At 38.5% G+C, this 26,635-nt stretch overlaps 3 protein-coding genes across 3 annotated transcripts; 1 reads left to right on the top strand and 2 right to left on the bottom strand.

The window, feature by feature from the left end:
* The first annotated feature begins 173 nt into the window (after positions 1-173).
* On the top strand, positions 174-9,802 carry eps8l3b (EPS8 signaling adaptor L3b). The gene is made up of 19 exons (XM_063464830.1): positions 174-211; positions 524-579; positions 665-729; positions 831-989; positions 2,641-2,790; positions 2,875-2,960; positions 3,074-3,198; positions 3,395-3,516; positions 3,615-3,750; positions 3,858-3,943; positions 4,069-4,143; positions 5,011-5,156; positions 6,365-6,536; positions 6,967-7,010; positions 7,134-7,227; positions 7,815-7,931; positions 8,826-8,926; positions 9,022-9,154; positions 9,235-9,802. The coding sequence occupies exons 1-19, from the start codon at positions 174-176 to the stop codon at positions 9,274-9,276; spliced, it is 1,947 nt and encodes a 648-aa protein (XP_063320900.1). The 3' UTR covers positions 9,277-9,802.
* A 951-nt stretch (positions 9,803-10,753) lies between these two features.
* Positions 10,754-13,559, bottom strand: LOC134618840 (glutathione S-transferase Mu 3-like). The gene is made up of 8 exons (XM_063464424.1): positions 13,524-13,559; positions 12,444-12,519; positions 12,292-12,356; positions 12,113-12,194; positions 11,879-11,982; positions 11,699-11,791; positions 10,933-11,043; positions 10,754-10,846 (listed from the first exon to the last, which is right to left on the bottom strand). The coding sequence occupies exons 1-8, from the start codon at positions 13,557-13,559 to the stop codon at positions 10,760-10,762; spliced, it is 654 nt and encodes a 217-aa protein (XP_063320494.1). The 3' UTR covers positions 10,754-10,759.
* A 6,823-nt stretch (positions 13,560-20,382) lies between these two features.
* On the bottom strand, positions 20,383-24,906 carry LOC134618347 (glutathione S-transferase Mu 3-like). The gene is made up of 8 exons (XM_063463714.1): positions 24,763-24,906; positions 22,263-22,338; positions 22,116-22,180; positions 21,943-22,024; positions 21,682-21,779; positions 21,487-21,582; positions 20,908-21,018; positions 20,383-20,756 (listed from the first exon to the last, which is right to left on the bottom strand). Exons 1-8 carry the CDS (start codon positions 24,796-24,798, stop codon positions 20,667-20,669), a joined length of 654 nt encoding a protein of 217 aa, XP_063319784.1. The 5' UTR covers positions 24,799-24,906; the 3' UTR covers positions 20,383-20,666.
* Positions 24,907-26,635: the final 1,729 nt, after the last annotated feature.

Raw genomic sequence — 26,635 nt, 5'->3', positions numbered from 1 at the left:
GCTTATCAAATCAATTTGAACTCTAAGTACTAAGAAGAAATCTTTTGCTCCAAGCTGTGAGAATCTGAAAACTTTCAAACTGAGTAAACAAATCATTTTGTGTTTCTTACAGGTTCAAGTGGTTTCTGTGTGATTCCTCCCAGTCTAAAGTTTAAAGCCGGGGTAGACTGAAGATGTTTGGGAACAGTGCCCCCTTCTCCTATTTCCCAAAGTTGGTCGATTTAATTTTCCTTTTCAAGTTCACTAGTTATGTTTAATATGCTATAAGACGCTGATTTGCGGTGTTTCTGATACATACCTGTTCACACCCTTGCATAATAAAACGCCACAGTGCCATAGTAACCCTGAAGCTTACTTGAGCTGTGGACTGCGGATGGCTTATCTTCATATCGCTTAGCTTTGACTGAGACGATTTTATGGAGGTGGAAGGAAACTGAATGTTAAGGAATCTTTTATTCTTCTTCAGGGGCTTCACATCAGAGGACCTCCCTCCGAGGCGGGCTTTCCAACAAGATGAAATCAGGGAGAGTCCGCTGAGGAGAAGTGACTCAACCAGACCCAGTGGAAGATCTATTTACAGTATGTCCAGGCATTACAACACCTCATATCTAGGTATACATATTTTATGATGATATTGCACAAAATCGAATGTTCTTTACATCAGTGCAGAGAAAGGAGTACTCGGAGACACTGAGCAAAAATCCTGACAACATTGATGTCAGAGTGGAGGTAAATGAGTATAAACTCTACATCATCATGGACACATACACATTACTAACAGCACAGCATTTAGCTCTCATCATCACTGACCCTCCTAATTGAACCCACAGCATCTGTTCACCTGTGAGATTGATGGCCAGGAGGTGAAGACTGTGGACGACTGCGTGGCTAAGCTCAAGAACCTGGATGCCAAAGGTCGTCTGTGGCCTCAGGAGATGATCATGGAGGTTCAGGGACCATATCTTCTGCTCAATGACATTGAGACCAAAGTAGGTTCATCACTTCTAGAAGAACAATGAAGTGTCTGGGAGGGACAATATAGTATTGTTGGACAGAGATGCAATTTTTAGAGAGTTAAACCCTCAAGATGTGATTGAAGTGCGGACTTTGGGTTTTAATTCAGGGGGTTTTAAAAAAATTGCATTGATTGTTTGGGAATTACAGATATTTTTGTGTATAGTACATGGTTTTCAAAGGCTCAATATGAGTTGGCCAAACTAGTATAATTGTAAATATAAGGATTGCTTTTAATACTTTGCAGTCAGTGATTCCCTAAAGTGTAGAACTCATGGACATCATCAAACGCTGTGTTTCACCTTCAGCTGCTGCTTGTTTGTGGGTCTCTGCCTTCAGTTTTGTCTTTAGTGACTGAAAAGCTGGTCGGTTGAAGTAAAGAATATTATTTCTTTTCATCTCTTGGTTTGCTTTGGGTCTTTATCCATTTGCACTGTGAAGTACTGTCCAATCAACAGTTTTGCAGCATTTGGCTGAATCTGAGCAGAAAGCATAGCTCTGTACTGATCCTTCTATCCACTGGCAGCCATACATGTTCACGCCATAGCATCCTCCATCGTGTTTAACAGATGTGTTATGCTTCGATCACGAGCTGTTTCTCTATTTTTCTCTGTTTCATCTGTCCAAAGATTTTTCAGAGTTGTGCAAGCTCTTTAAGATGTTTTCTGGGAACGTTTAATGTGACCTTCCTGTTCTTAAATATAACCAGTGGTTTTGTATGCTAAAATTATTAAGACATCAATTAACTGATGCTAAACCAGATTGTTGTGGCCACTACTAAAGTTGTTGCTGTCTCTGATTATTGATTTACTTTGTTTTGTGAGCTTAATGATGGCTTCCCACATTTACATTGACTCATAATTAAAATGACAGTGAAAAGCTATAAAACACAAATTCATCCCTTTGAATGAACTTGAGATATTATGTCTGCTTCATTTGTCATTAACTAACATGGGAGCAGGCCTCACCTGTTAGCTGTCCAATGAACTTTGGGCCTCTGCACATGGGGCACTGTGTGTATACATGTCTGTAATTCCTAAATAGTTTATCCAGCACTTTTGTTAAACCTCTTGAATTAAAGAGGACCGTCTGCACTTCAGTCACAACTTTATTGATTTACAATCCGCTGTGGTGATATACAGCAGCAATAATGCAAAATTGTGTCTGTGCAGGAAGTGAAATGGTATAGTAATGTTACTTCATTATCTCAGTTTTTTAGTAAAATTATGTAAGTTACTGTCTGGGATTTGATGCCACTATTTAATGTTATTGTTCCACTTCATCCCAAAGGGTCCTGATGGGTTTGAGATTAAGGCTCACAGATTAAGGTCACTTTCTTCAACAAAACTAAATATAATTCTGTGCTGTGGCATTAACATTTCCCATACCAAAGAGTATATAAAAGTGCAACCAGGTGAAGCAAAACCTTTACACAACCATAACTGTTTTAAGTGCTAAGCTGTGTGTGAGAATAATTCTCTAATTATGAAATGGAAACATCTGAAAAACATGTAAAATATGTATGAGCAAAATAAAATGCCAGACTATTTTTAAAATTCCCCTTTTCCCTCTTTTTAAAGACTTTCAGTGTTGGCTATTAACGTTTGATCAATCTGATTTTGACAGACAGAACTGGACTCGGTACCTTTGAGCTGTATCGTGCAAATCAAAGCTGTGCTGGACAGCTGCGACTTCAACTCTCTGCTGGCGATAACTGTGCAGGAACGCAGCAAACGCAACCGCCAGTGCTTCATGTTCCAGTGTGAGGAGACTGGGGTGAGTTAACTTTGACCTCCTCAAAGTCGCCAGAGAGCTGATGATAATTGTAATGTCGATTTTTCTTCCTGTTTGCTCTGTCAGGCCGATCTGATCAAGAGCGACCTGGATAAGGCAGTCCAAAGAGGAGGTGGTAATCTGGAGCAACACAGAGAGCCTCCGGATGTCAGGTAGGGTTTTAAAAAATACTAAAAATCTAAAACATGGTTAAGATTTAATAACAGGGAAGCAGAAAGGACAAATATGGAAAGTACAGTACATTCATTAATAATTTTTTTTCCAGGAATGAATTTGAACCCATGACACAAAATAGGCCGGGAAGTTTCCGTCAGACTGCGCCCCCCTCTATGCAGGAAGAGTGGAGACCTCCAACCCCAGACTTCATGGCCCCATCGTGGCGAGAGCCGGGTACAGTAGAAACATAAAGAAATTATCATTATTATCCAAGAGAAATTCAATTTATTTAATTAATTCCCTGCGACTGAAATACACGTTTTACATTTCTTCTCTGCAAATAAGCAATAAACTCAATATCCTTAGTATTCCGAGTTTAAGCCACACCAGCTTCTGTTGAAATTTTTTTTCTCTCTTTGTTGCAATGCAGATCATATGCCTTCCTCACGTCCCTATAGTCCACAAGTAGAACCAATGAACCATTTAGACCCGTATGACATGCAGAGCAACCCAGAGATGGACCGTGATAAGATGGAGTCACAAAGGAACACGGTTGGTGCTGTGAAAACTTCTGTATTTTCTATGAATTATTGAATCTTTCTGTGGAGTTATCTGTCTTATCTTGAGAGTTTCATTTGATGCTTTTTTAGGACATTTTAAACCATGTTCTAAATGATTTGGAGATCTTCATGGGCAAAGTTTCAGCTGCAGTAAACACACCTGCACAGCAGGAGGACATGGGCAAGAAGAAGAAGAAGACAAAGAAGAAGAAAAGCAAGAAAAATGGTAATAGCCTTCATCAGTCTATATTTTTCACAAACAAGTAACCTATGAAGGATAACCTCCTATAGATACAGGCAGTTTAATAAGTACTTAACGTGACTGCTTATCAGAGCCCTCGGGACCACCCCTCAATCTGCCTTCTTTGGATGAATATGCCTTCTGTCTTCAGAAAGTCAAATATGGATTCAATCTGCTGGTAAGTCCTTCAGTTCAGTCTCTGCACATTACAAACTAACATGAGGAGTTTTACAACAAACTTGTCTAAATGCTTGTGACTAAAAGCACTGGTGTGTGACTGAAAGAGTCGTTATCATATTACAGGCCCAGCTGGACGGCATACTGGTCAGTCCTTCTGCTTCTGAGTTTGTCCACGTGCTCTTCTCGATTTTAAACATGGTAAGCTCCTCCTCACTACTACTACGATTGCTGCTATATAATGCACAGTGATGGGAATAACGGCGTGTGTCAGAACAATGAGGCGACTTCTGTCTCCAGGTAAAAAAACAGGAGTGATACACCTGCTGCTGTCAGACCTGCAGGTATCAGGTTGTGATGTTCTCCTTTATAGTGGACAGAAATTATTTTTTTGGAGTGGCACAAAGAATTTGTGTGGCATCTTATTGAATGCAGAACGCCTGATTGTTCTGTAAATAGTTTTAAATGGTTATTTTTAAAAAAGGTAAAAGGTAAATGGATGCAAATAACTTTGTTGTTTGCAAAACTTGTGCATAGGATTTTAAAATTGACAATTGCATTTAATTGCATTTAAAGTTATGAAAGTTTGAAATATGAAATATGATTAATAGACATGTTTGTGGTTGTTACAGTAAAAAATATAACTTTTTCTACTCAGATTTTATGTTTTCTGTCTGATTTTAGATCAATTGTGTTAATACAGTATGTCAAAATGAAAACATAACTGTAAATTCAGACACGTGAGTTTGTGCTGAAAAGAATGATACCAAACAATGCAAAGTAAATCGTTTTTAAAGGTAAAATGTGGAGGGAAAATCAAAAGTAGTAAAAAATGGCCAATTATATCCTGGACCCCAGAGGGTTAAACATTTTTTTTAAAGTAACGCAATAGTTACTTTTCAAGTAATTAATTACTGTTAGAAGCTTGTAACTCAGTTACTAACTCAGTTACTTTTTTGAAGAAGTAACTAGTAACTATAATTAATTACTTTTTCAAAGTAACTTGCCCAACACTGATAATGCATAGTGCTTGTTTGGTTATAACTAGATTCTTTCTTTTTCCCACAGGTAGTTCCTCAGTATCCGTTTGACCTGCCTCCCAATGTGGTCTCCCCCTTGCTGACAGACCCCGCTATAGGCCTGCTAGAGCGAAACGTCAGCCAGGAGGAGAACCAGTTGTGGATGTCTCTGGGAGAGTGTTGGAACATCCCCAGGTGAGGCAGCTTTAACAGTCCTCTAACACTTTTACTAGTCTTTTTTATCAAGCTTTGAAAGTTCTCATATATAGCCCTTTAACTTTAACTACACTTATACCTTCCCTGGCACGCCCTAACTTGTTGTGGGCCGTGTCTGTGAGCGTATGCTGTATTCAAATTGATACCTGTGTAAAAAGTGTCCAAAAAGTGTTTTATTTGGAATAAACAATGTAAAACATAGAAATACTAAGAAAGAATCATTCCTTGTTCTTGTTTTCTGAATGACTCATGGATTCATTGTTAGTCAGTAGACAATAAAAGAAGAGCTTTATGGTTGCTAAGTTGTGGAAAAAAACTCAGACTCTGTGTTTATGCTCATCTGGAAGGACACCTGCAGCTGAGAATCATGTTCAAAGTTCAACAACCTCTTTAACATTTACAGCGAAAGACTTGAGGGATTGTTGTGCAACTTTTTGTTTACCAGTTTTTTAACCACAGGCTTGACTTTTATTATAAATGAGAAATGGTTTACAAATATTTAAAGATTACTATTAGTCTGACTACACTTAGCCAAATGCCTCACACACAACCCAAAGGTTCTCTATTATTTATTTATTTACTGCTGATTTATGCACTACGAATAAATGAGTAATAATTAATATAAATAATTTTATATTATGGTAAACAAGGAGAACACAGCATAAAAAAAGAACATTGCATTCATGAAGCTGTATTTTAAAACATGGATTTGAGCTTTACGGTTGTTGCGACCATACTTGGCCAAGAAAGTATTGTACTATTTTTTTTTAAGTTATCAACTTCATCTATAAACTAAAACAAACACCTGCTAGTTAGTGGTGATGAATATCCAACTATAACACTAACATTTTAATTCACCAAAACTGGAGCACAGACTTCTTGAAGTACAAATAAACAAACAAAAACATTTCATTTGTCAGCTAATTGTAATGAAAATTATTCAAAAGGCACCAACAGCACAAACATGTTTTTGAGGCCCGGTTCAGTTGAAACTGGCTGACAAATGACAGAGTTGTCTAGCAGATTTATTTTAAATTTTAAACAGATGGTTAATAAAAATAAAATAAATAAGCCCTGTATCAAAAAGTAGCTTGTGCAACCTAATTGTTTTTACCAGGTTGTATAAGTGTTATTTTCATGGATGAAGTTGTGCATTTTATAATTCATGCCCTCTGTTTCACTTACAGGTCTCGATGGCCGGATGATAACGTCCCAGATTACATCCCAGAGTTCTATGATGGCTGGCAACCCCCTCCACCCCCTCCTGTACCATCCCCGTCGCCTTTTCAGAACGGTCCAATGAGCAGAAGCAACAGCCAACGCTTCCCAGGCAGACCGACGCTGCGGCAGCCAGACGAGGTACAAACTTATTATGACCCCCTGGTTCATTCTTAACAAAGAAGCTCATCGAACAGTGTAGCATACCTGGGTGTGAACTCAAAGTATTGCAGCAGTCATGCCCTTTAAAACTTCTTTTTGTTTCCGTGCTGATGCTTAATTGTTATGCTGTAGCTCCAGCTGCTTTAGGAATTGGTTTGGTAATGTTTTTATAGCCTGGTAGATTAGCAGATTGCTTTGAACTGTTGTTTTGCTTACTTGAGTTGCTATCTCTCCTAAACCAACTGCAGTATCTCCACTAAGTGGTTGTTAGAATTGTAGTCACTGCTGCCATCTGGCACTCAGCACCTTTAAATCTAAATTTTCATGGCAACAGAAAAACAATATCGCCAATGAGGCCTTCACCAAGAGGTTTTTCAGTTAATCATGGTGTATTTTATGACTTTTACAGCCTATGGGCAACAATCCATGGGGTCCATCACCTCCACCAGCACCGTAAGTGTTGTTACACAGCAGTAAATATGGCTTAATGATCACATTTCTTCAGTATACCCAGCACTTTTTCTCCGATTTTATGCACTGCCAATACAAAGTGTATTTCGTCTGCTGCTCTTTCAGCTCCAATGAACGACCCCAGAGCATGCGTGTCATTTACAACTTCATGGCCAGAAACAACCAAGAGCTGAGTGTTATGAAGGGTGAGGTGGTTGAGGTGAGATCACAAATATTATTCAACAATTGCAAATACCAGATTTATTCTTACCTTGTCCTACACAGTATAAGGATTGTCTCTAGCTTTAAATAAAAGCAGGATCTGTAGTGTTTATCCGATGTAGACTGTTTTACATCATCGAAATTTAAGAAAATAGAGTAAACAGCAAATCTTCATTTACCAGGAACAGGATGAGGATTTTGTTTTAGATCAGATATCATTAGCAATGTAACGCAACAGTAATTTTGGGCATTGTAAACTTAAATAAAACTTAAATTAAAAATGTGCTGTAGATAACTTTTTCCAGCTCCAAAAGAAGAAAAAGGGGAACTGCAGATCTTTTCAATTCCTTCCAGCCTTTCAGCCAGTGTGTCACATCATGTATTTATATTTTCCAACCAGTATTGTAACTATTGTCAGCCTTATAGAGGAAATTAAAACGCAAAACTAGAATCTGAAATAACTCTAGCAAACACTGCAGCTGCAGCACAGAATGACTGACAGATAAGATTAATATTTCTTTAAACTTCTAGTTTCATTGCCAACATCCAAAGTATTTGAGATATTTGGATTTGGATCTTTCACAGGTGATCCAGAAAGCAAAGCAGTGGTGGCTTGTTCGTAACGCGCGTAACCAGGAAGGCCATATTCCTCAGAATGTTTTGGAGTCGTTAGGGAACCCCGGACCCATGGACGATCAACCGGTGAGCTGAGCCGCAAGCAACCTGGGAACCCATCAACAATTATCTGATGGTTTCCATAGGACGACTTATCATAACTGTTCTGCTTTTCTTTTCTTACGAATAGAGATAAATGTTAAATATGGACAAAGGTTAATGTCATGTGGTTTTAAGATTTTGGCAAATGCTTTTACTCTTTGGCTCTCCACACTGTTTACTTGCGTGCAGCCAAACAGCTGCTCAAATAGACAGACAGATACTTTATTGATCCCACCAGGGAAACTGATTTGTTACAGCAGCATGATAAAGAGTAGAAATGTTACAGTCTACAATAAACAACACAGTTAAAAATAAAAGTGCGACAGGCGGCTGGTAAGGGCCTTATACTATGAGATAGTGCAGGAATTTATAAATTTACAACACTGATAAACAACAAAGAAAAGTCAAATTAAGTCAGTTAAAAAGGCTGAATCCGTCTGAGGGAGAAGGAGTGGGTGTGATGGGTTGTCCATGATGGAGAGCAGTTTGTTCAGTGACCTCTGACGCTCACGGACTCAAACGCCTCCACATTCTGACCAATGATGCTTCCGGCCTTCTGGATTAGTTGGTTGATCCTGCTGGCATCTCTGGCACTGATGCTGCCCCACCCAGCAGATAACAGCAAAACAGATGGCACTCGAGAAGATCTCCAACATGTTGCTGCAAACATTAAATGATCTGAGCTTCCCTAGAAATCGAGCAATGTGGTTTTCCATCATTTTTCAAATACTACTGGCCAAACAGAAACCAGAAAGCCTCATGTCAAAAATACTTTGTGCCTTGCGTTCAGATTGGGCATATTCATATTCATAAGCATGTACATATATAAATATGTTTGCTCATAAACAGACTTCACGTTTGATATTTTCTTCATTTCAGTCTTCCTTCCAGCGAGATCCTCGCGGCCCTGTCACCCTGGACAAGTCCTCCTCACCTGCAGAGGTGCAAGCCTGGCTTGAACATAAAGGCTTCTCCAAAATGTGAATGGCATTCTCCACGGAGTAACAGACAAGTTCATGCTTGCACTCTAAATAACACTTGCATTTAATGTCATTTTATTTCTTCTCTTGTACAGCACTGTCAGGAGCCTCGGGGTGCTGAATGGACAACAGCTTCTGGGAATGAATAAACAAGAAATAAGGACTGTGTGTCCAGAGGAGGGAGGCAAAGTCTTCTTCCAGCTGCAGGCTGTTAAGTCAGCAATTGCAGTAAGTAAATTTATCATAATACGCACACACTCACAGTTAAATGTTAGCATGTAAGTAATAATTCATCCTGTTTCCTGCAGCTGGCCAGTGAACCGTCAGGCATGTACAACGGCCGCTACTAGCGACCTGCGTCACTGCGCCGGCCCTTCAGATGTTTCTCATGTGTGCAATTAAGGGTTTTGAATTTAAACTGTCTGAATTGATTTTTCTACTTTTCCATAAATTAAACTGTAACGAATGTTGATTTGTCATTTGAAGTGGCGAACTCGAAGATTTTAATTTTCAATGAACATGTGCAGTGCTCGCCATCAAAGGTAAAAGTCCATTGATGGAGTGGTGGGAACAGAACTCAGAAGCAAAGGCGGATGTCAGAGACAGTGGGGGGTTATCTGAAAACTGTAATCTGAACCGGTGACATCATTCTGAGGCAATGGAGGAATGTGATATCATCTGTGTGGTTACTGTTTGCCTGGCAACAAGTCCAAAGTGGACTGGAAAAAATGCTCGTGGAGACAAATGAAGAACAGAGGTTTGGAGTTGTCTTTTCAGGAAACTGGACAATGCAAGGGAGAATTTAGCCCATGATGAGCCTGCTGATTAAAACAATGCAACATTAGTATATTTGCAGGATTAAAAACATTGTTTTTGGTGGTGATCTTCCTTAATAGAAGACTGTATTAAATTACTATTCATTTTAATTAAGCATTTTCTACTGCTGCAGCTTTGCATGAAAAGAATTTAACTGGTAAAACAGACCAAAAAAAGCCAAGAAGTAATTTTCATCCACATCAAACTGTTAAATGAAGAGCTGCACACCTCTTCAGTGAGGATATCATTTGCTTTCACTGCACCCTGCTGTTCACAGACTCATACTGTGCAGCATAAAGTCAGATCACAGCTACTTACAAAATGATGGACCAATTTATTCAGTTATTTCCTGACCAGTAAGCACAGCTGCTGCCTGAGGTATACGAGTTTGCCACTTTCAAAGGAAGCATCTATATATTGTAAAACGTATCAATGACAACAATTAATTGTCAGTTAATCAAATATTAGTTTATGCCGTAATCTTGTTTTTTGTGCTTCCAGTAATTTTGACTTTGTATAGTTTTCTTTGATGAAATAAAACAAGTACGTATGTAAACAATGGCTTCATCCAGCATTTGCCTCATTAACTGTGTCGTGTGTGATCAACAAAAACATGAGAAACAAACGTGTGTTTTGTATTTTCTGCTCATGTGCTGCATAAAATTATATCTGCTATATTTTTGCATTGCTTGCTATATGTGAAAAAATTGAATCGCCAACACAGAAAGAGTCGGAACAACAGTTTCTTTAATCTGTTTAAAAAAATGTGCTCAGTTATAACAATCAGTGCTTTCACTGGAAAATCCTTTCACTTCAACTTCCTCATGATATCAGTGCAAATTATTATTTTTTCCCCACAAACCTAAAACCATTACTGAGTTTAGGAATGGCTTGAAAATATTTTTGGCAGTGTAATGTGATTAAAGCAGGGTACAAGCAAAGTTAACATTGATGTTATTTCAGCAGTTGAATTAATTAACATTTTTCAGGACTTTCTCGGCCATGAAAGCACCCTTGTTACTTTCCCCACTGGGCCATCCTGTTGTTTATTGGACCCTTCATGAATCTTGGTGACTTCATGTAGGCAGCAATCCTCTCCAGAGCCTACAATGATATAGGAAGACATTTGGTTAAAAATACAAAGTGTAAGTTGCACTGATGGTATCTGATGAACACTGAAGTCTTCTCACCTCAAAACGTTTCATCAGATCATTGAGGTTCTTGAAGTTCTCCAGGCATTTAGGCTCGAGGGCCCTGTGTTCATCCAACAGCTCGTACATAATGAAGTCCACAAAAGTGATCTGTTGAAGGCAGCAGAATTTATAGTATAATCAAACAATAATTCATGAGCAGCATTAAACTTAAAGAAAGCCAGTCCTCTCATCTCTGCGAAATTTTATAACCTATCAAAGTTCAACATTTTGTTTTCCATCCACAAACTTACTGCCTGGTTCGCTTTCATCTCTCTAATCATCTCTAAACAGCCCAGGTGTTATCAAGAACCAGTATTTATGGAAGTTTGTTTCTACCGCTTAAAAAAGCATTTTTGCCATTTACAAATACAAACTTTGGGTTATTAACTCAAACTCAAACTTTTGGACTATTGAAATAATAACCTGACTTTTGCTATATAGATGGCATTTTCCCCCAGTGGTTTTAACAAGCTTCCATAGTAGTCTTGGCTCAGGCAATAAAATGTGTTAACAGCTAATTGCAGAGTCAGCAGTTTGATTTTTGTAATGCAAACATCCCTCCTGACTCCTGTCCCACTGAAACAAGTGACAGTTTAGACTTGCATCCACAATGATGAGCACTTCAGAGTGGAAAAAACAGCCTACACAGAAATTCCTTTTCTTTTCTTTTCAAATTCTGCCCCCTAGTGTGGGCACTGAACACAAAGCAAATACAAGCGCAGCTTCATAAAAAGACTCCTTTCTAGTTTATAGAGTAGCATACCTTGTCACCAACAAACCACTTTCTTCCTCCGAGGAAATCCGAGAACTGCTTCAGTGTACACTGCAGATTCTTCAGGTACTCTGGCTTCTGATCCTGATGTCAGAGAAATGAAATTGGCAATAGTAGAAATTAGCAGTTATAAAAATGAATATTTTTTTTCGTTCTTCTTTAAAATTTAACACGCACAATGTTTAAGTAGGTCAGCTTAATAAAGGCAAGCCTGAGGTCCATGGCCTGATTCTCCAGGACGTCCTCTCGGATCTTTTCATCCTCAGTCTCTCCACCTGTTATCAAACCACAGTTACTTAAAAGCATTGGCAGTATTAGTTTGTCAATTAATATAATGTAAAAATCTACAAAGAAATCGCCTCTTTTGAACAAAGTATTAATTTGTTATAAATTTTTAAAACTTACACATGTTGTGCTTACGAGCAATGTATCTCATGATAGCATTGCTCTGCGGTATTTTCCTGTTTCCATCGACCAAGTAGGGTAGCTATGGTGAGATGTGAATTGCAGCATTAGTGTTAGCCGATGGTTTAAATTTGCAAACTTTCCAAATAATTTTATATTCACAGGTTAAACTCTCTTACGTTGGGAAAGTCCATTCCAAGTTTGAATTTAACGTCAGTCCATTGGCTCTTGTCGTAGTCGGGAGCTGCGTAAGAAAACGTGACGTGAGTAAACCCGATGTTCAGCCCGAATTATGACAGATTTGTATCACTGGGTTAAAATGCTTAGTTACCTTCCCCACAGACGTATTGCTTTTCCTCATACTTGTCCCCGGTGTACTCCAGCAGGAGGCGGATGTGCTGGCCAAGCTGCAAATGTCCAATAATCAGGTGAGACACGCGTATCTGTGTTTTTTTTTAGGCTTGCGGCCGCTTCTGCTAGTATACTGCTAGAGTATTTGAAAGTGTGCAATTGGATAGCAACTGGAATATTGCAGTACTGACTTAAATAATCGTAGTCTCACATGGAACGCAGGAAAAAGATTATTTGCGCATTTACGCACGTGGCACAGTAGCAGTAACTTCAATAACTTAGATTACAGATTTGCGTTGTTCTGCACATCCATTTTTAGACAAATTTCTTATTTATAAGGTAGAATAAGGCATCTGAGCTGTATTGGTCCAGAGATCATACATACTGAACCACAGTCAACCTACTCTAGCTTCTAATGGAGGAGTTCGCCGTTTCATCAATTCTCCTTCAGACGTTTGCCATGCCAAACACGTGTGTAAGACCTACCTACACTGTGTTATTTGTAGATACGTCATTGGTTCTCGTTTTGGAGGACATAACTTGTGCTGCTCTTGGCAGAATGCAGTTTTCATTATTAAAAATGAACAATGTGATGAGAAATTAGGAGGTTGGTCACCTACAAAACTTTTAATCCAGATCAATGCATTTTTGCAAATTACATCTGACCCTTAAAGTGTTCATAGAGTCAACTCTATCATGAAATAACATGCAAGAAAACACCTTGCAACCACCTTAAAGGCTGTTGGTTACTTTAAAGCGTAAAAATAAAAGGCAACAAAATAACCTCATTATATATTTTGGACCTGTTCAAAAGGTCAAAATTAGGAACAGTTGCTTTATTGACAGTACCTTTATTGACCTCAGCTGCTGAAGATAATCTAGATTTTTTATTAGCTCTGTTTGATATAATAACCAAACAGCAGTGCTACAACAATCAGTCAGCCTTCTTTGACCCTGCACGCTTAGTGTGACTTTATTACACTGTTAATACAAACTCAACATTTCCTGGATTTGTTTCAAATTAGGAGCTCTTTAGTTCAACAATGAAAGTAGAACTTACCCCACGAGTATCCCAGTAACCCAGTATCATTGTCATTTTGAATCACTTTTCCAAATGTAGCTGAAGGAGACCTGGGCAGCTGCGGTGGTGCAAAGTGTGGTTGGTAGCTGGTGTCTGCAGCCTATAAAAGGGGACAACAGGTGGGCCGTGCTTCTCTTATCTTTTGGTTCATGGATACAATAAATCTGCTGCATGATGCTGGACTGTGAAGACATTCATATGTGTGTGTGTGCGTGTGTGTGTGTGTGTGTGTTGCTCTCAATGTCTTCCTTTCATGTAAACGTCTCATCTACACATCTGCATGCTCTATGATAATGTAATATATGATAACAAATATCCTCCACTAAGAATCTGCCCTGCATGAGACTCGTCAATGATTGACACAAACTATGTATGAATCTGTCTTTGTTATCAAAGAGATAGCTGAGACACGGTGAGTCTGCAAATTGGGATTCACAGACATCTAAAGAACAAGAGGAAGACCGATATGAAGTTCATTTTTGCCAAGTCACAGTCCAGTTACCAGATTTACACTACTGTCTTTATCAGAGGACAGACTTTGCACAAGCTAGTCTACGTGCAATCTTGATGTAATTTCTCGTGCCAGATAAAAGCTTTGGTAAAACAAAGGGTAGTTTTGTTAAACGCGAAATGTAACTTAAATATAAATCCTGTCTTCATTGTGTCCAATACATGCTGACAGGTCAGGTTATCTTTTCTACTCATTCTTATTAACAATGAAAGTCAAACATAAGAAAAGGCACTTAGAAGTCCCAATAATATGTATTTTTTACCAACACAACCAGGATTACAGAACTTTATACAAACAGCACATACATGTCTCTGGGTGGACACACAATGCTTTGAACAATCAGTCATACTGATGACACCAGGACCCAAACTGAAAGGAGGAGTTTGTAGAGTTGGCTCACTTTCAGTTCCCTAAAAAACAACAAAAAATATTTGTGGATTTGACGCTAGTTTAACTTGTGCAAGGACTGAACACGGAGGGAGAGGATCAGCATGCGTCACTCACTGTACTATTACTCAGAAATACGTTACTCAAAATTTGATGCATTTCTTAGTTCTTTAATTTTGAAAAGATTAAGGTTTATAATTAGTTTGAGCTTGCTGCTCAATGTGACCCACATCTGGGGTGGAGATGAGCTGGACATGAAAACAAAGCAGTCTTTGTTCCACATCTTTTTACTTGCTCTGTCATATTTCCACAGAGCTCCAATGATTATCAGCTACTAGCACAAGCGGTTCCTACTCCCTCTGTTGTTAATCGATAATGCACTGTATGCTTGTTGCTTTAGAAACCATTTCTAAATGCATTTGCTCTGAGAGTAAGAACACTTGAAGAATACTGAAGATGGAGAATTTTCGGGGCCTCCTCCAGGTCCCACAACTATTCAACCACGATCTCCATTTTGACTATGGACATTATTAAAAGGCCGTTATATTTAATGTTAAACCAGTTTGGCTGCTTTCCACCTCATCCATCTTTTTTGCAGCACCAAAAATATATTATGTTAAAAAGTTCAGGACTGGGTGTGTTACCATTTTAAGTTTCTGTCTGCGTGCTGTGAATTTATTTGCTACATGAAAACAAAAATGTTAATGGCAGAGGTTAAACTTGCTTTATCAAAAACTTTTAATGAACTCAATGAGACTCACTATAAACAGATAATATAACCAGAAAAGCCAATAAAATAATATTTCAATATCTCATTTTCTAGTCTTAGATTTACTAAGTCAGGCTGTATCTGATTGTAATTTTAAACTGTCTCAAACAATCAGTGAAGACTGAAGCACTGAAAATCAGTCACCTCTATATAAACAGGATGTTACTGCTGCATCTCAAACTGTTACACAAACTATCAAAAATGATTTTTGGGAGGCCTTACAAAATAAACCACAGTTTTTAAACTATGTACTAAAGTACCAGGGCCTTCAAAATGAGTGGAAAATAACCAACGTTAAGCTTACATCAGTTTGAGTCTCTCTTAGAACGTTATCTCTTTCTTTAGTGCTGAGATGTCCTTTTAAACAATAAAACATGCTGGTGTTTAATTAATGGTTGACACCTGATTGTAAATTAAGCTTCTTGTTTATCTTTAGAGATAGCTGAGTCATGGTGAAGATCCACATTTTGCCTAGTCATGTCCCAGTTACTAGACTCCAATTACTAGACAGTTTTTTTTAAACATTGTATTAATCTGACTTATAAAACCTGCAAGGAAATGATCAGCGAGTAACAGACATGGAAAATAAAATGTAAAATACTAAAAGTAGTAAAGACTTTAAAGTGATATAATATCAAATATTAGTGTCACATTTTCTAAGAATATGTAATGTGGCTTTTTATGGCCAGTTATTTGTTTTGCGCAGTCATGATGATTTCGATCTTTGACCGCTGCATGCTAATCAGTTTGTCCTTGAGTCCACGTTAGTGTTTGTGCCCAATCTGAATATATATATTTTTAAGCATTACTGAGATATTACTGCTATGCAGAGGCATAAGAGTGTATTTTGTTGATCTAAAAGTAATATGACCCTACTGGCTTCATGCTGTAGCTTGCTTTCCTTGTTTTTCTTTGCTTATTTTCAGATAGGTGACCAAACCTGTCATGTTATTTCAAGTTATAAAAGCCTGCTATCTCAGTCTACTCAATCTCTCTGGCAGCCTTCCACTCGTACATGGTCTCGACAACCTTTATTTACTTGGCACTCTTATGGAACGCTTTCATGTAACATCTCAGTCATCCATATTTGCCCTGCACTGCTGGTGCCTTGAACTTCCACCCTCCATCCTACCTTTACAAAATTATTAATCAACATTGCTAAAATTGGAAGAAATTGTCTCTTTGTACAGTTGATGCAGATGTCTTCCATCTTTGATCAGTCAGTGTTGGAGCCAGTGTACATTATGAAAGCTTGTAAAGAAATATGACACAACGTGGTTGCAAACTGTGAAAAAATATTTTCAGAATACAGAAAAACAGACAGTTCAATATTCTAATCACCCTCTTCTTCTTTTGGCTTCTTCTTCATCTGCCTCCATCTCACCCTATCCATGGTATCCTTTTGTGTCACACCAACCCTCTTCATGTCCTCCTTCACTGCAACCATGAATCTTCTCTGTAGTCTTCATCTTTTCCTTCTGCCTGGGTGCTCCATCTTCAACATCCCTTGTTCAATATATCCACGATACCCTCTCTGCACATGTCCAAACCATCTCAGCCTTGCTTCTCTAACTTTGTTTCCAAACTGCTCAACCTGAGCTGTCCCTCTGACGTACTCATTTCAGATCCTGTCCCTCATTCACACTCATGCTTTGTCTGCTTTCATTCCTCTTGTCTACAGTGCATACCTCCACCTGTCTTTTCACCTGTTCCCTATTGTCACTACAGGTCACCGTCTGTGAACATAACAGTCCACTGAGACTCCGGCGTGACACCATCTATCAGCCTTTCCATCACCACCGCAAACAAGAAGGAACCTCTGAAGGAGATCCTGAATCTCTAACTCCAACCGCACACCTGACCTGACTCTCTCAGTTCTTGGGTTATGATATTTTAATCATTGTGATAAATTAAAGAAAGAAGCAAGCACCTTGGGCACACTCACTGCATATTTTATCTCTAATATTTGCCCACTAGCAGCTCTAAATACATTCCCATAATGCAGCCTTCTCTTTTTACATGATGTGATATCTTTACATATTTTTGTGCCATTTCCTGATGTAAAAACAGGGAACGTGGAAAATTAGCTGTTATTTCCCTCTTTAATGTTGTTTGGACTCAAGCAGTAACTCTTGACCTTCCTCTAAAAAATGCTTCATAGAATCAGAATCAGAATCAGAATCAGAATACTTTATTGATCCCTGGGGGAAATTATTTTTTTGTTACAGTGCTCCATTATAAACCAACATTAACAAAACAGACAACACGCTAACTAAGAATAGTACAATATATATATATATATATATATATATATATATATATATATATATATATATATATATATGTACACATAAGTCACACATTAATAAATAGCTGGAAAAGAAACGTGTAGTTGTAGCAGTAACCAGTGTGTTAAGTGGGTGCGTTGTACAGGGAGATGGCCACAGGCAGGAAAGATTTCCTGTGTCGTTCAGTGGTGCTTTTCGGTACTCTCAGTCTCTCACTGAACGTGCTCCTGTGACTGACCAGCATGTCATGGAGAGGGTGGGAGGTGTTATCCAACATTGTCTTTATTTTGGACAACATCCGCCTCTCCGACACCACCTTGAGGGAGTCCAGCTCCATCCCCACAACATTACTGGCCTTACGGATCAGTTTATTGAGTCTGTTGGCATCTGCGACCCTCAGCCTGCTCCCCCAGCATGCCACAGCATAGAGGATCGCACTGGCCACAACAGACTCATAGAAAATCCTCAGCATTTTCTGGCAGATGTTGAAGGACCTCAGTCGCCTCAAAAAATAGAGACGACTCTGGCCCTTTCTGTAAAGTGCTTTGGTGTTTTTAGCCCAGTCCAGTTTATTGTCAATGTGTACTCCAAGGTATTTATAGTCCTCCACAATGTCAACACTGACCCCCTGGATTGAAACAGGGGTCAAGTGTTTCCTGGTCTTCCTGAAGTCCACGATCAGTTCCTTGGTCTTTGCCATAGTGCTATTAGACTACCTGGAGAAGAAAAGCTATAAAATATACTAAACCATAAATTGTTTAATCAGTACACAGGACGGATAATCTCTCCAGCATGTCTTTAATCAGTACACTGTTTATGGCACACGTATCACATGACCTCAGTTTCCAAACTCAAGCAGCAATGCTGTACTCTTCTATTAAGAGCCCCTAAACATAAAAAACTAAAAAAAAGCACAAAACAAAACAAAACAAAACAAAACGTCAACATCCAGCCATCCATTTTCAGTTATTTATCTGGGCAGCGGTGTAAGCAGAAATGGCCTTGATTTCCCCAGCCACCACCTCACAGCTCTTCATTATGGTGTTCCTAAGCCTTACAAGAGACATAATCTGTCTGCTGTGTCCTTGGTCTGCCCTGGGTCTCAAATCACCTAATTACCTTAACGAGAAGGTGTCAGGTAACAACAAAACACCTTAATTGGCTCCTTTGAGATGAAATGCCTTTTACCATTACAGAAATGTACAGTATTCCATAATGAATGCATCCTGTTATTTCTAATGCTTGCATTCCTAAAAGAGCAAAACCAAATTAACATATTTTCCTGTAGCCTACTTATCCAAAAAAAAAAAAATATTTGTGTGAATTTCCCAGTTTTGGAGATATTTGCTGTAAAATGTTTGTCTTCTTTGATATAATGCATGTAAATAGGACATGCCCTGTTGTACTTAAATATGTATTTAAATAGCTTAAATGAATCACCAGAAATCATGACCCAGTTTTGCACAACTCCTTTTAAATCAGTTGCAAACAGTTAAATTTATGGGACTATTTTCTTTTTGCTGTCTACATCCACTGTTGAGTGCAGGATCATGTAGTGAAGTAAAAAATTAAAAAAAGAATATCATCAACAAACTAATGGTAAAAAAAAAAAAGCCCATGGTAAGCTTACTGGTGAAGATATATATATTTGCAGAATTAAAACTGGATGCCTCTGGGTAATTATTAATAATTCAGACCCAAGTAAACTTTTAGTATGAGGTAGTCACAGGAAGTGGAACATGCTAATCAGAATTCGGTTTGCACAAATCTTGAAGTTTGGTCCAAACTCCAGCTACACTTAGACTGGGAGCTGAACTTTGAACTTCCGGCACTAACAGACAACAGAGCTTTGCACTGAACTAATACACCCTGCCATATCCCATCATTACTTTCCACTTTGTTGATTAAAAATCCATTTGTCTTGAAATTTTTCTTTTTTTTTTTAGCTTTTATGCTAGCACTCATAAAATGCAAACCGAATGGCTGGCATGGCTGCTGAAATCAGCATCTCTGATTTACCTGCTGTGCTACTTACAGAAGCATTAAACATTGGTACTTTATGTTTTGTAGAAGAAAACTTTTTTCTTGTTTTCAAATGAAAACATTTAAACTTTGATTTTTGGCATTTCTTTGAGTTTCAGCAGCTAAACATAAATCCATAAGGCATCTTTCACAATCACTAAAGATAAGAGATCTTGCAAGTTCACAGCTGAGGAGAAAAATGTGAATTTTCCTTGGTGTTAATGAGAGCTGGGCAGAGATGTAGGATTTAATATGCAAAATGTAGAAAATGTTTAGTTCAACATTTGTCGCATGACATACTAAAGAAATGTCAGAATTATGGTAACCATTTTGACACAAAAAGATCAAACATGTTGAAAGATCAAATTCTTGGAAATATTTTAGAGCTTTTTTGTAATTTTGCTTGTCTTCAGGAACAGTTCTCCAGGCTTCTTAAAGGACAGTCAGAGCACTTCTTTCAATATTGGCTGCTTCCCCCCCTTCTCTATTGAGACATTGTTTTTAAGGCTAACAATTTTGACAAGATCTCCAACACCACTGGCTGAGATGCAGCCCCAAACCATGACAGAGCTTCCACTGTGTTTTACAGATGGCTATAGGCACTCATTGTTATACCTCTCCTAACTGCCTCCATACATTTTTTTTTTTCTAAATCCCCCCTTCCTTTGAAGAAAAAAAAAAAAAAGCTTCCTGACAGCCACCATTCCACAGAAACCATTTCTGAAGAGGCTTCAGTGGACAGTAGATGGCTCAAATCAAGAACCATTTTCTGCTCTTGTGCTGCATTAAACTACATCAGATACATTTTGATGCGACTTGCTGTGCAGGACATTACGCTAAGATTGAAACACCAACAAAGAGTCAGAACAAAATTCACTTTAATGTGTCAAAAAAAGGGTTATAAATTCTAACAATAAGTGCTTTCATTAGAAATGTTTCAGTACAAATTAGTCCCGACCGCCCCAAATCTGAAATCATTAATGGTTTTACAAACGGCATGTTACGCAATTAAACACCATCAAATCTACTAGTTGGAGAGCAAAATGACACTTTTTTTTCCAGTCATGACTTTGGTGTTAATTTGACAGTTTCATTAATTAACATTTTTCATGATTTTTCTAGGGCATAAAAGGCACTGTTATTTACTATTTGTTTCCAAATTTGGCCATCTTGTTGTTTATCGGAGCCTTCATGAATCTTGGTGACTTCATGTATGCAGCAATCTTCTCCAGAGCCTGCAATGACATAATTGCCGTTGATTAAAATAAAAACGCTGGAGTTTTAAGAAACGAACGGAAATCAACTCCAGAGCCAACACCACACAAAGAAAGGTAAGAAATAAAGGTTTAATTACATCATTAATGCAAAGACTTGGACTGTTCTCACCTCAAAACGGTTTAAAAAGTCTGTGAGGTTCTTGAAGTCATCCAGGCATTTGGAATCAAAGAGCCTGTGTTGATCCAACAGCTCGTACATAATGAAGTCCACAAAAGTTATCTGTTGTGAAGAAAAGTTGCATAAGCGTGTTAGAAGTAACAGAATCTGTAGTATAAATCAAACAATAAGTCACCAGCAACGTTAAACCTGCAGAGAATCAGACACTTCTGCAGCTTGCTCAGCTTTATGAAGCTCTAGAACACTAAAGTTCAACACTTTGATTTTCTATCCACAAACTTACTGTCAGGTTCACCTTCTCCTCCAATTATTTATAAATCAGTTTAAGAACCAGTATTAAATTTAGGCTGCATCCTGCCTAATACTGATGAGCTAGCACAGCATAAAAAGCACAAGTTGTTCTCTGCACAACTAAAAAGAATTTATGTTCACATCTAAAAACAATGTACAATTTAGAGTGAGAAAAAGGGCCTCAAATTGTCAAATTCTGCCCCCAGTTTGTCTATTAAATTTAAATCTGTAAAAGCAGCTTTAAAACAAGACTCCTCTCATATTTATGGACAGGTATACCTTGTCACCGGCAAACCACTTTCGATCTCCGAGGAAATCTGAGAACTGCTTTAGTGTATTTGGAAGCATCTTTAGGTAATCAGGCTTCATCTCATCCTGAAGAAACCAGAGAGATGACACTAGCGTTAGTATAGTTTTAGGGAATTCAAAGAATATTTATATTTATGGATATTTTTATTTTAATTAAACACTCACAAAGTTGGTGTAGCACAGCCTCACAAACCCATTTCTAAAGTCCATTGACTGGTTCTCAATGATGTCCACTCGAACCTTTTCATCCTCAGTCTCTCCACCTGTTGTCAAAGTTTACAAGATTCACATAAAAAATAAAGAAACTAACAGTAATATTAGTTTAACATTGTGACATTTAACATTGATTTACAATATAACTTGGAAAAAAAAAAATCTTCTCAAACAAAATGCACATGTGGTATAAATGCACACTACTGTACTTACACATGTTGTGCTTACGAGCAATGTATCTCATGATAGCATTGCTTTGTGTTATCTTCCTGTCTCCATCCAGCAAGTAGGGCAGCTATAGTGAGATATAAATTCCAATAATAATGTTAGCTGATTGTTGCATTCTTCACAATTGAATTTTTAGTCGCACTTTAAAAAACTCTTACATTGGGAAAGTCCAGTCCAAGTTTGTTTTTTACATCAGTCCAGCAGGTCTTGTCATAGTTTGGAGCTGTGAGACATACATGAATTAATTAATGAGAGAGTTATGAAGTTTTTTTTCTTTAAATCAGTAGGCTGAAATGATAAGTTACCTTCCCCACAGACATAGTATTTGTCCTCGAACTCTTCCCCAGTATACTCCAGCAGGAGACGTATGGGCTGGGCAAGCTGCAAAAAGCCAAAAATCAGAGGTGAGAGATTTTTTTTTAATGTACATTAGCACCTCTGAACTGTAAAGTCTGCATAAGAATGTGGGCAGAGGACATGCATTGGAATTCACTTACGTAATTTACAGATTTACTGTGGTACAAACAAAATGGGCCAGTGTACACGTTTCATAAATCTGATGCCAATTTTACAGAGGGTAAGAATGTTTCCATGTGAATTTTAGTAAATAAAGGACATAATTTCAGAAGTCTTTAGCTATAACTTGGAAGATTTAAGCCATGCTGTAATGTTGCTTTTAGAGAGAAAAGACTTTCTCCTGTCAGCCCTTCCAAACAAGACATTTGTTCAGTCTTTTTCCCCATTTATACTCTCATGAACTTGAATATTCAACATGTTCACTGAGGCCTGCAGAATCTTGAAGATATAGCTCTTAGGCTTTTTGCAGTTTCTCTGAGAATGGCACGGTCTGACCTTGGGGTGAATTTGCTGGGACATTCACCCTTGGGAAGTTTCGTTTTACAGTACTGCACCTGGCGCTGTGAAAACTCTTCACATGCTTGTACATGCCCAGGACACTATAGTTTGGCTCGTGTCACGCCAGCTTCAAAACATCACCCAGGTTTAAAGCTGCAATTGGATCCCTAATTCACTGAATTCTTTGCCACATTAAAGAAAAGGAATAAAATAAAAATATGAAATTAGAGATCATTATGGCTCAACACTCTCTATGATTACACTAGTAGCCATTTGTCATTTCCACCTAGAGTTACTCACAGAAAAGACAAAAGACTTGCCAAGACAGTTTAGGCTATTAGAAAAACACATGTTCAGATGGGAATTTTCTGGGTTAATTTGGGGATTTTATTTGTATCATTTCTGTTATGTTATTTTGTCTGCCCCCTTAACAGCTTAACTTTGTAAATAATTAACTTTCAAGTCAATTGCAATTGCTTCCAACTGCTTCTTTTGGTGTTTAACTAGAAGTGAACATTGAACACAGACACTGACAGAGCCCTCCTAAGTGTGACTAGTGAACCTGATATAATAAGGATTGTAAAAGCACAAATGTGGAAGTTCTGTACAGCTTAAACCAAAATAAAATTAAACCTTTTTTTAAAAAAAGTTTAAATAGTTTTACACATATACATAGGTAATATATAGCTGTTAAACTAATGCTTTCTAGTTGAAAAGCTGAACATACTGCACCACCCTGTTCTGAGGTAGCTTTTAATGGAGCATGTAGAATTGGATGAATCCAAGATTGAGACGATTATAGCTAATTGTAGCACAGGTAAAAGACTTCTTGAACTCCACACTTGTGGTGCAGGAAAGACTGCTGCAAATATAAACCATGATACATGAAAACGATTCCAATAATCAAAACCCGAAGTAAAATATTTGAAGTAAATCTTCAAGTCAGCCACATTGACTTTTACTCTACTCTTTAAAAGTACAGCATTATAGCTACAAGTTTGTCTAACAAACAAAAGATCCCTGGTTCGACCCTAGGAGGAGACACAAATCCCTTTTGGGGTTTGCCAAGGAGTGCCCCAGGTGTAAAAACTGCAGAATAAAACGTGCTGAGCTACCTGCTCAAACAACCCCCCTGTGAATAAAGAAGCTCTACAGCTGTATCATCAGCTTTAGCTCTAGATTAATTACGAAAAATACGTAAAGCGGCCACAAAGAGACAGAGTTTGCAGAGCCTTCTGTAATGCAAACTGCACAAAATTCCCATGCCTTATGAAAAAACGTGAACATAACTAATAATTATTTTTATTTTTTAACGAGAGGCTGTAAGATTAAGCTCTCGTCGCTTGTTCGGATGATTTTATATGCCAGTAAGTCTAGATTAATGGGAGGAGCAGAAACTCATGAGATCTTGCAGACAGCTGAAACCATTTAGAGACTTGAACTCTCCTCACACAAGCAGCCCTGGCACTGTGTGCACACGTCCCTGTGCTTTGACAATGCAAGAGGTTTAGAAATGAATATGTCCCACATAACTAACCCTACACTAGTTTTACATGAAGTCCGACTCGTTGAATAATGTAACCTCAAATGTTACTAGCATCTCGGCCCTAAATAGCGTAACACGTCAGCTATCAGGCTACTAACGGCACTGACAAAGATAACAGTTTGTATAAAGGCACGCCGAGCCGGCTCGGCTGTTTTGCAGTTACATAATAACTTAGCGAGCTTCAAACAGTTTCTATATACAGTTACACATCTTATAAATTAAACACACTAACGCTATCCGCTAAAGGTTAGACGCCACCGAGGTTTAAAAACAGAAAATTGGCCATGATAAGACGGGAAATCGGTATTTTTGTCGATTCTAGCTTAGATGGAGGTTCAGCCGTTGCGAACAACTGCGGGCTGCACACACAGGGAGTTTTTCAGCTCCCTGTTAGCTCCACTTACCCCACGAATATCCCAGTAAGCCAGTGTCATTGGCATTTTGAATCACTTTCTGAGACCTTGAGACCTAATGGAGCCGAAAGAGACTGTAGCTTCTGCAGCGTAGCGCACGAAGGCGGGAGATGAGCCGGTGTCTTCTATAAGAGGGGGACAGGCGGAGCAAGTGGGCGGGGCGAACCGGGCGGTTACATGTTGTTGCTCTGATCCGGTTCTTCGGTTTATGCATAAACAACTACTGCAGGCTATGTGACTCTGTGAATCGGGCTAATCTCAGGCTTCTTTGTTGTCTTTAACAGGTTCTTCCTCTTTTACAAATGTAACATCTTCAATTCTGCACAGTGCAGGGCCGTGCAGAGATGTTTGAAGGGGTAGGTGCTCAGTGTTAAAAAAGGGCACATATAACCAGGCTGAATACCAACAACCCACATTCATCAAGAATCTAATATGGAATCGCATCATACTATATCACTGTCATGAGGTGGGGAATGTAGCCTATGTTTTACTGATAGGGTACAACGTTGGTGTTGAGGGGTTGCTGCTGCTCCTGCTGCTGATAGTGCTGGGGGGCAGGGCTGTGTTGATCTGAGACTGTAGACATGGTAGCTGATTAAACAAGTGTTATGGGATAATAATAAAATGCGAAGATCGGTAACAGTGCTTGGAACCTTAAGGCAACAGATTTTAAAAACGGTGGGAAATAAACTAGGCTCTGCCTGTTACTGTTGCATTAATCAATTATTTAATTATCCACACTTAAAAACTCTAGCACCTAATCCATAATAGAGCAATGATAGAAAAACGTTAAAGAACCAAACCATTACAATTGTGTTTACTACTCTTTATATACTTGAGTAATAATTAAAAAAAATCTATATCCATAAAACACGCCCACACACATACACAGTGACATTTATATCTTCTCCATACTGTATATACTATGGCCACAAGTTTGCACCATCGTGCTGATCCCTTATTATTTATTCCTGTCATAGTCCTGAGTCTGACGACTCAGTGTTTTGTGTTTCCTTATATTATTCTATGTTCTTGTTTATTCTGGTTATGTCTTTTGTTAGGGTTTGCCATTTGTTAGGTTTCTGTTCTGTGCCTGCCTGCTCCCACTTCTCTGTGTTCCCTCTGTCTGTCCATGGTGTCACTGTGTCTGCTCGTGAATCTGTCTGTTAAGTTCAGTGTCTTGTCTGGTTCTCTGTGTCTGTGAGTTTCCTGTTTTATTCTGAAGGTCGCTGTCTCATGCGAGTGTGTTCAGTTTACGTTTCCCCTGTCTCGTCAGCTCTGATTTCTCCCAGGTGTGTCCCCCTCCTGTCTCCCATCCCTTGATTACTGCTGTGAGTATTAAGCCCTGTGTGTTCTCCTGCCTGTTGCTGGTTCGTCTGCGTTATCTCCCTCTGTCATCTTGTGTTGTTCCCCTGCATCTCCGTTTGTGTCTCTAGGTTTCAGGTTTGTTTTATTCTTAGTTTACCCAGTTAAGTTTTGTCAGCTCTGTTCTCGCCATCCTTTGCCTTTTGTTGTACGTCATCCTCCTCAATAAAAGCCCACTCACATCACTAGTGCCTGCATCTTAGGTCCTTTAATAAATTACAGACAGCTCGCCCCGCTGGCTGTGACAATTCCTAGTGCTAAAATAAGATAAGATAACCTTTATTAGTCCCACACGTGGGAAATTTGTTAACAAATATAAATAAAGTAATAAGAACAACAACAACAAAAAAAGTAATACATATAAAATAATGTATTTATGATGATTCAATTTGTTCGGCTATCCATTCTGTGCAAGGCAGAAAGCTTATTAAATGTTTAAATCGTAGAGATACAATAATGTTGCTGCTGTAAAATCGGCCTTTTGTCTCTTTTGAAATAT

This window comes from Pelmatolapia mariae, linkage group LG20 (genome assembly GCF_036321145.2).
Source record: "Pelmatolapia mariae isolate MD_Pm_ZW linkage group LG20, Pm_UMD_F_2, whole genome shotgun sequence".
NCBI classification, from domain to species: Eukaryota; Metazoa; Chordata; class Actinopteri; order Cichliformes; family Cichlidae; genus Pelmatolapia; species Pelmatolapia mariae.
This window is presented reverse-complemented; position numbering and strand designations above follow the sequence as displayed.

What these genes read in the sequence shown, in the direction of transcription:
- LOC134618347 (XM_063463714.1), bottom strand. Translation starts at nt 24,798, where the DNA reads ATGCCAATGACACTGGCTTACTGGGATATTCGTGGG. An exon ending in TTGGACTGGACTTTCCCAAT is followed by an intron (nt 22,025 to 22,115) that starts GTAAGAGTTTTT and finishes ATCTCACTATAG; the next exon opens with CTGCCCTACTTGCTGGATGG. An exon ending in GGCTGTGCTACACCAACTTT is followed by an intron (nt 21,583 to 21,681) that starts GTGAGTGTTTAA and finishes TGGTTTCTTCAG; the next exon opens with GATGAGATGAAGCCTGATTA.
- LOC134618840 (XM_063464424.1), bottom strand. Translation starts at nt 13,559, where the DNA reads ATGACAATGATACTGGGTTACTGGGATACTCGTGGG. An exon ending in GTTACTGGGATACTCGTGGG is followed by an intron (nt 12,520 to 13,523) that starts GTAAGTTCTACT and finishes GGACATTTGCAG; the next exon opens with CTTGGCCAGCACATCCGCCT. An exon ending in ATCTGATGAAACGTTTTGAG is followed by an intron (nt 10,847 to 10,932) that starts GTGAGAAGACTT and finishes ATATCATTGTAG; the next exon opens with GCTCTGGAGAGGATTGCTGC.
- eps8l3b (XM_063464830.1), top strand. Translation starts at nt 174, where the DNA reads ATGTTTGGGAACAGTGCCCCCTTCTCCTATTTCCCAAA. An exon ending in ACATTGATGTCAGAGTGGAG is followed by an intron (nt 730 to 830) that starts GTAAATGAGTAT and finishes TTGAACCCACAG; the next exon opens with CATCTGTTCACCTGTGAGAT. An exon ending in CTGTTAAGTCAGCAATTGCA is followed by an intron (nt 9,155 to 9,234) that starts GTAAGTAAATTT and finishes TGTTTCCTGCAG; the next exon opens with CTGGCCAGTGAACCGTCAGG.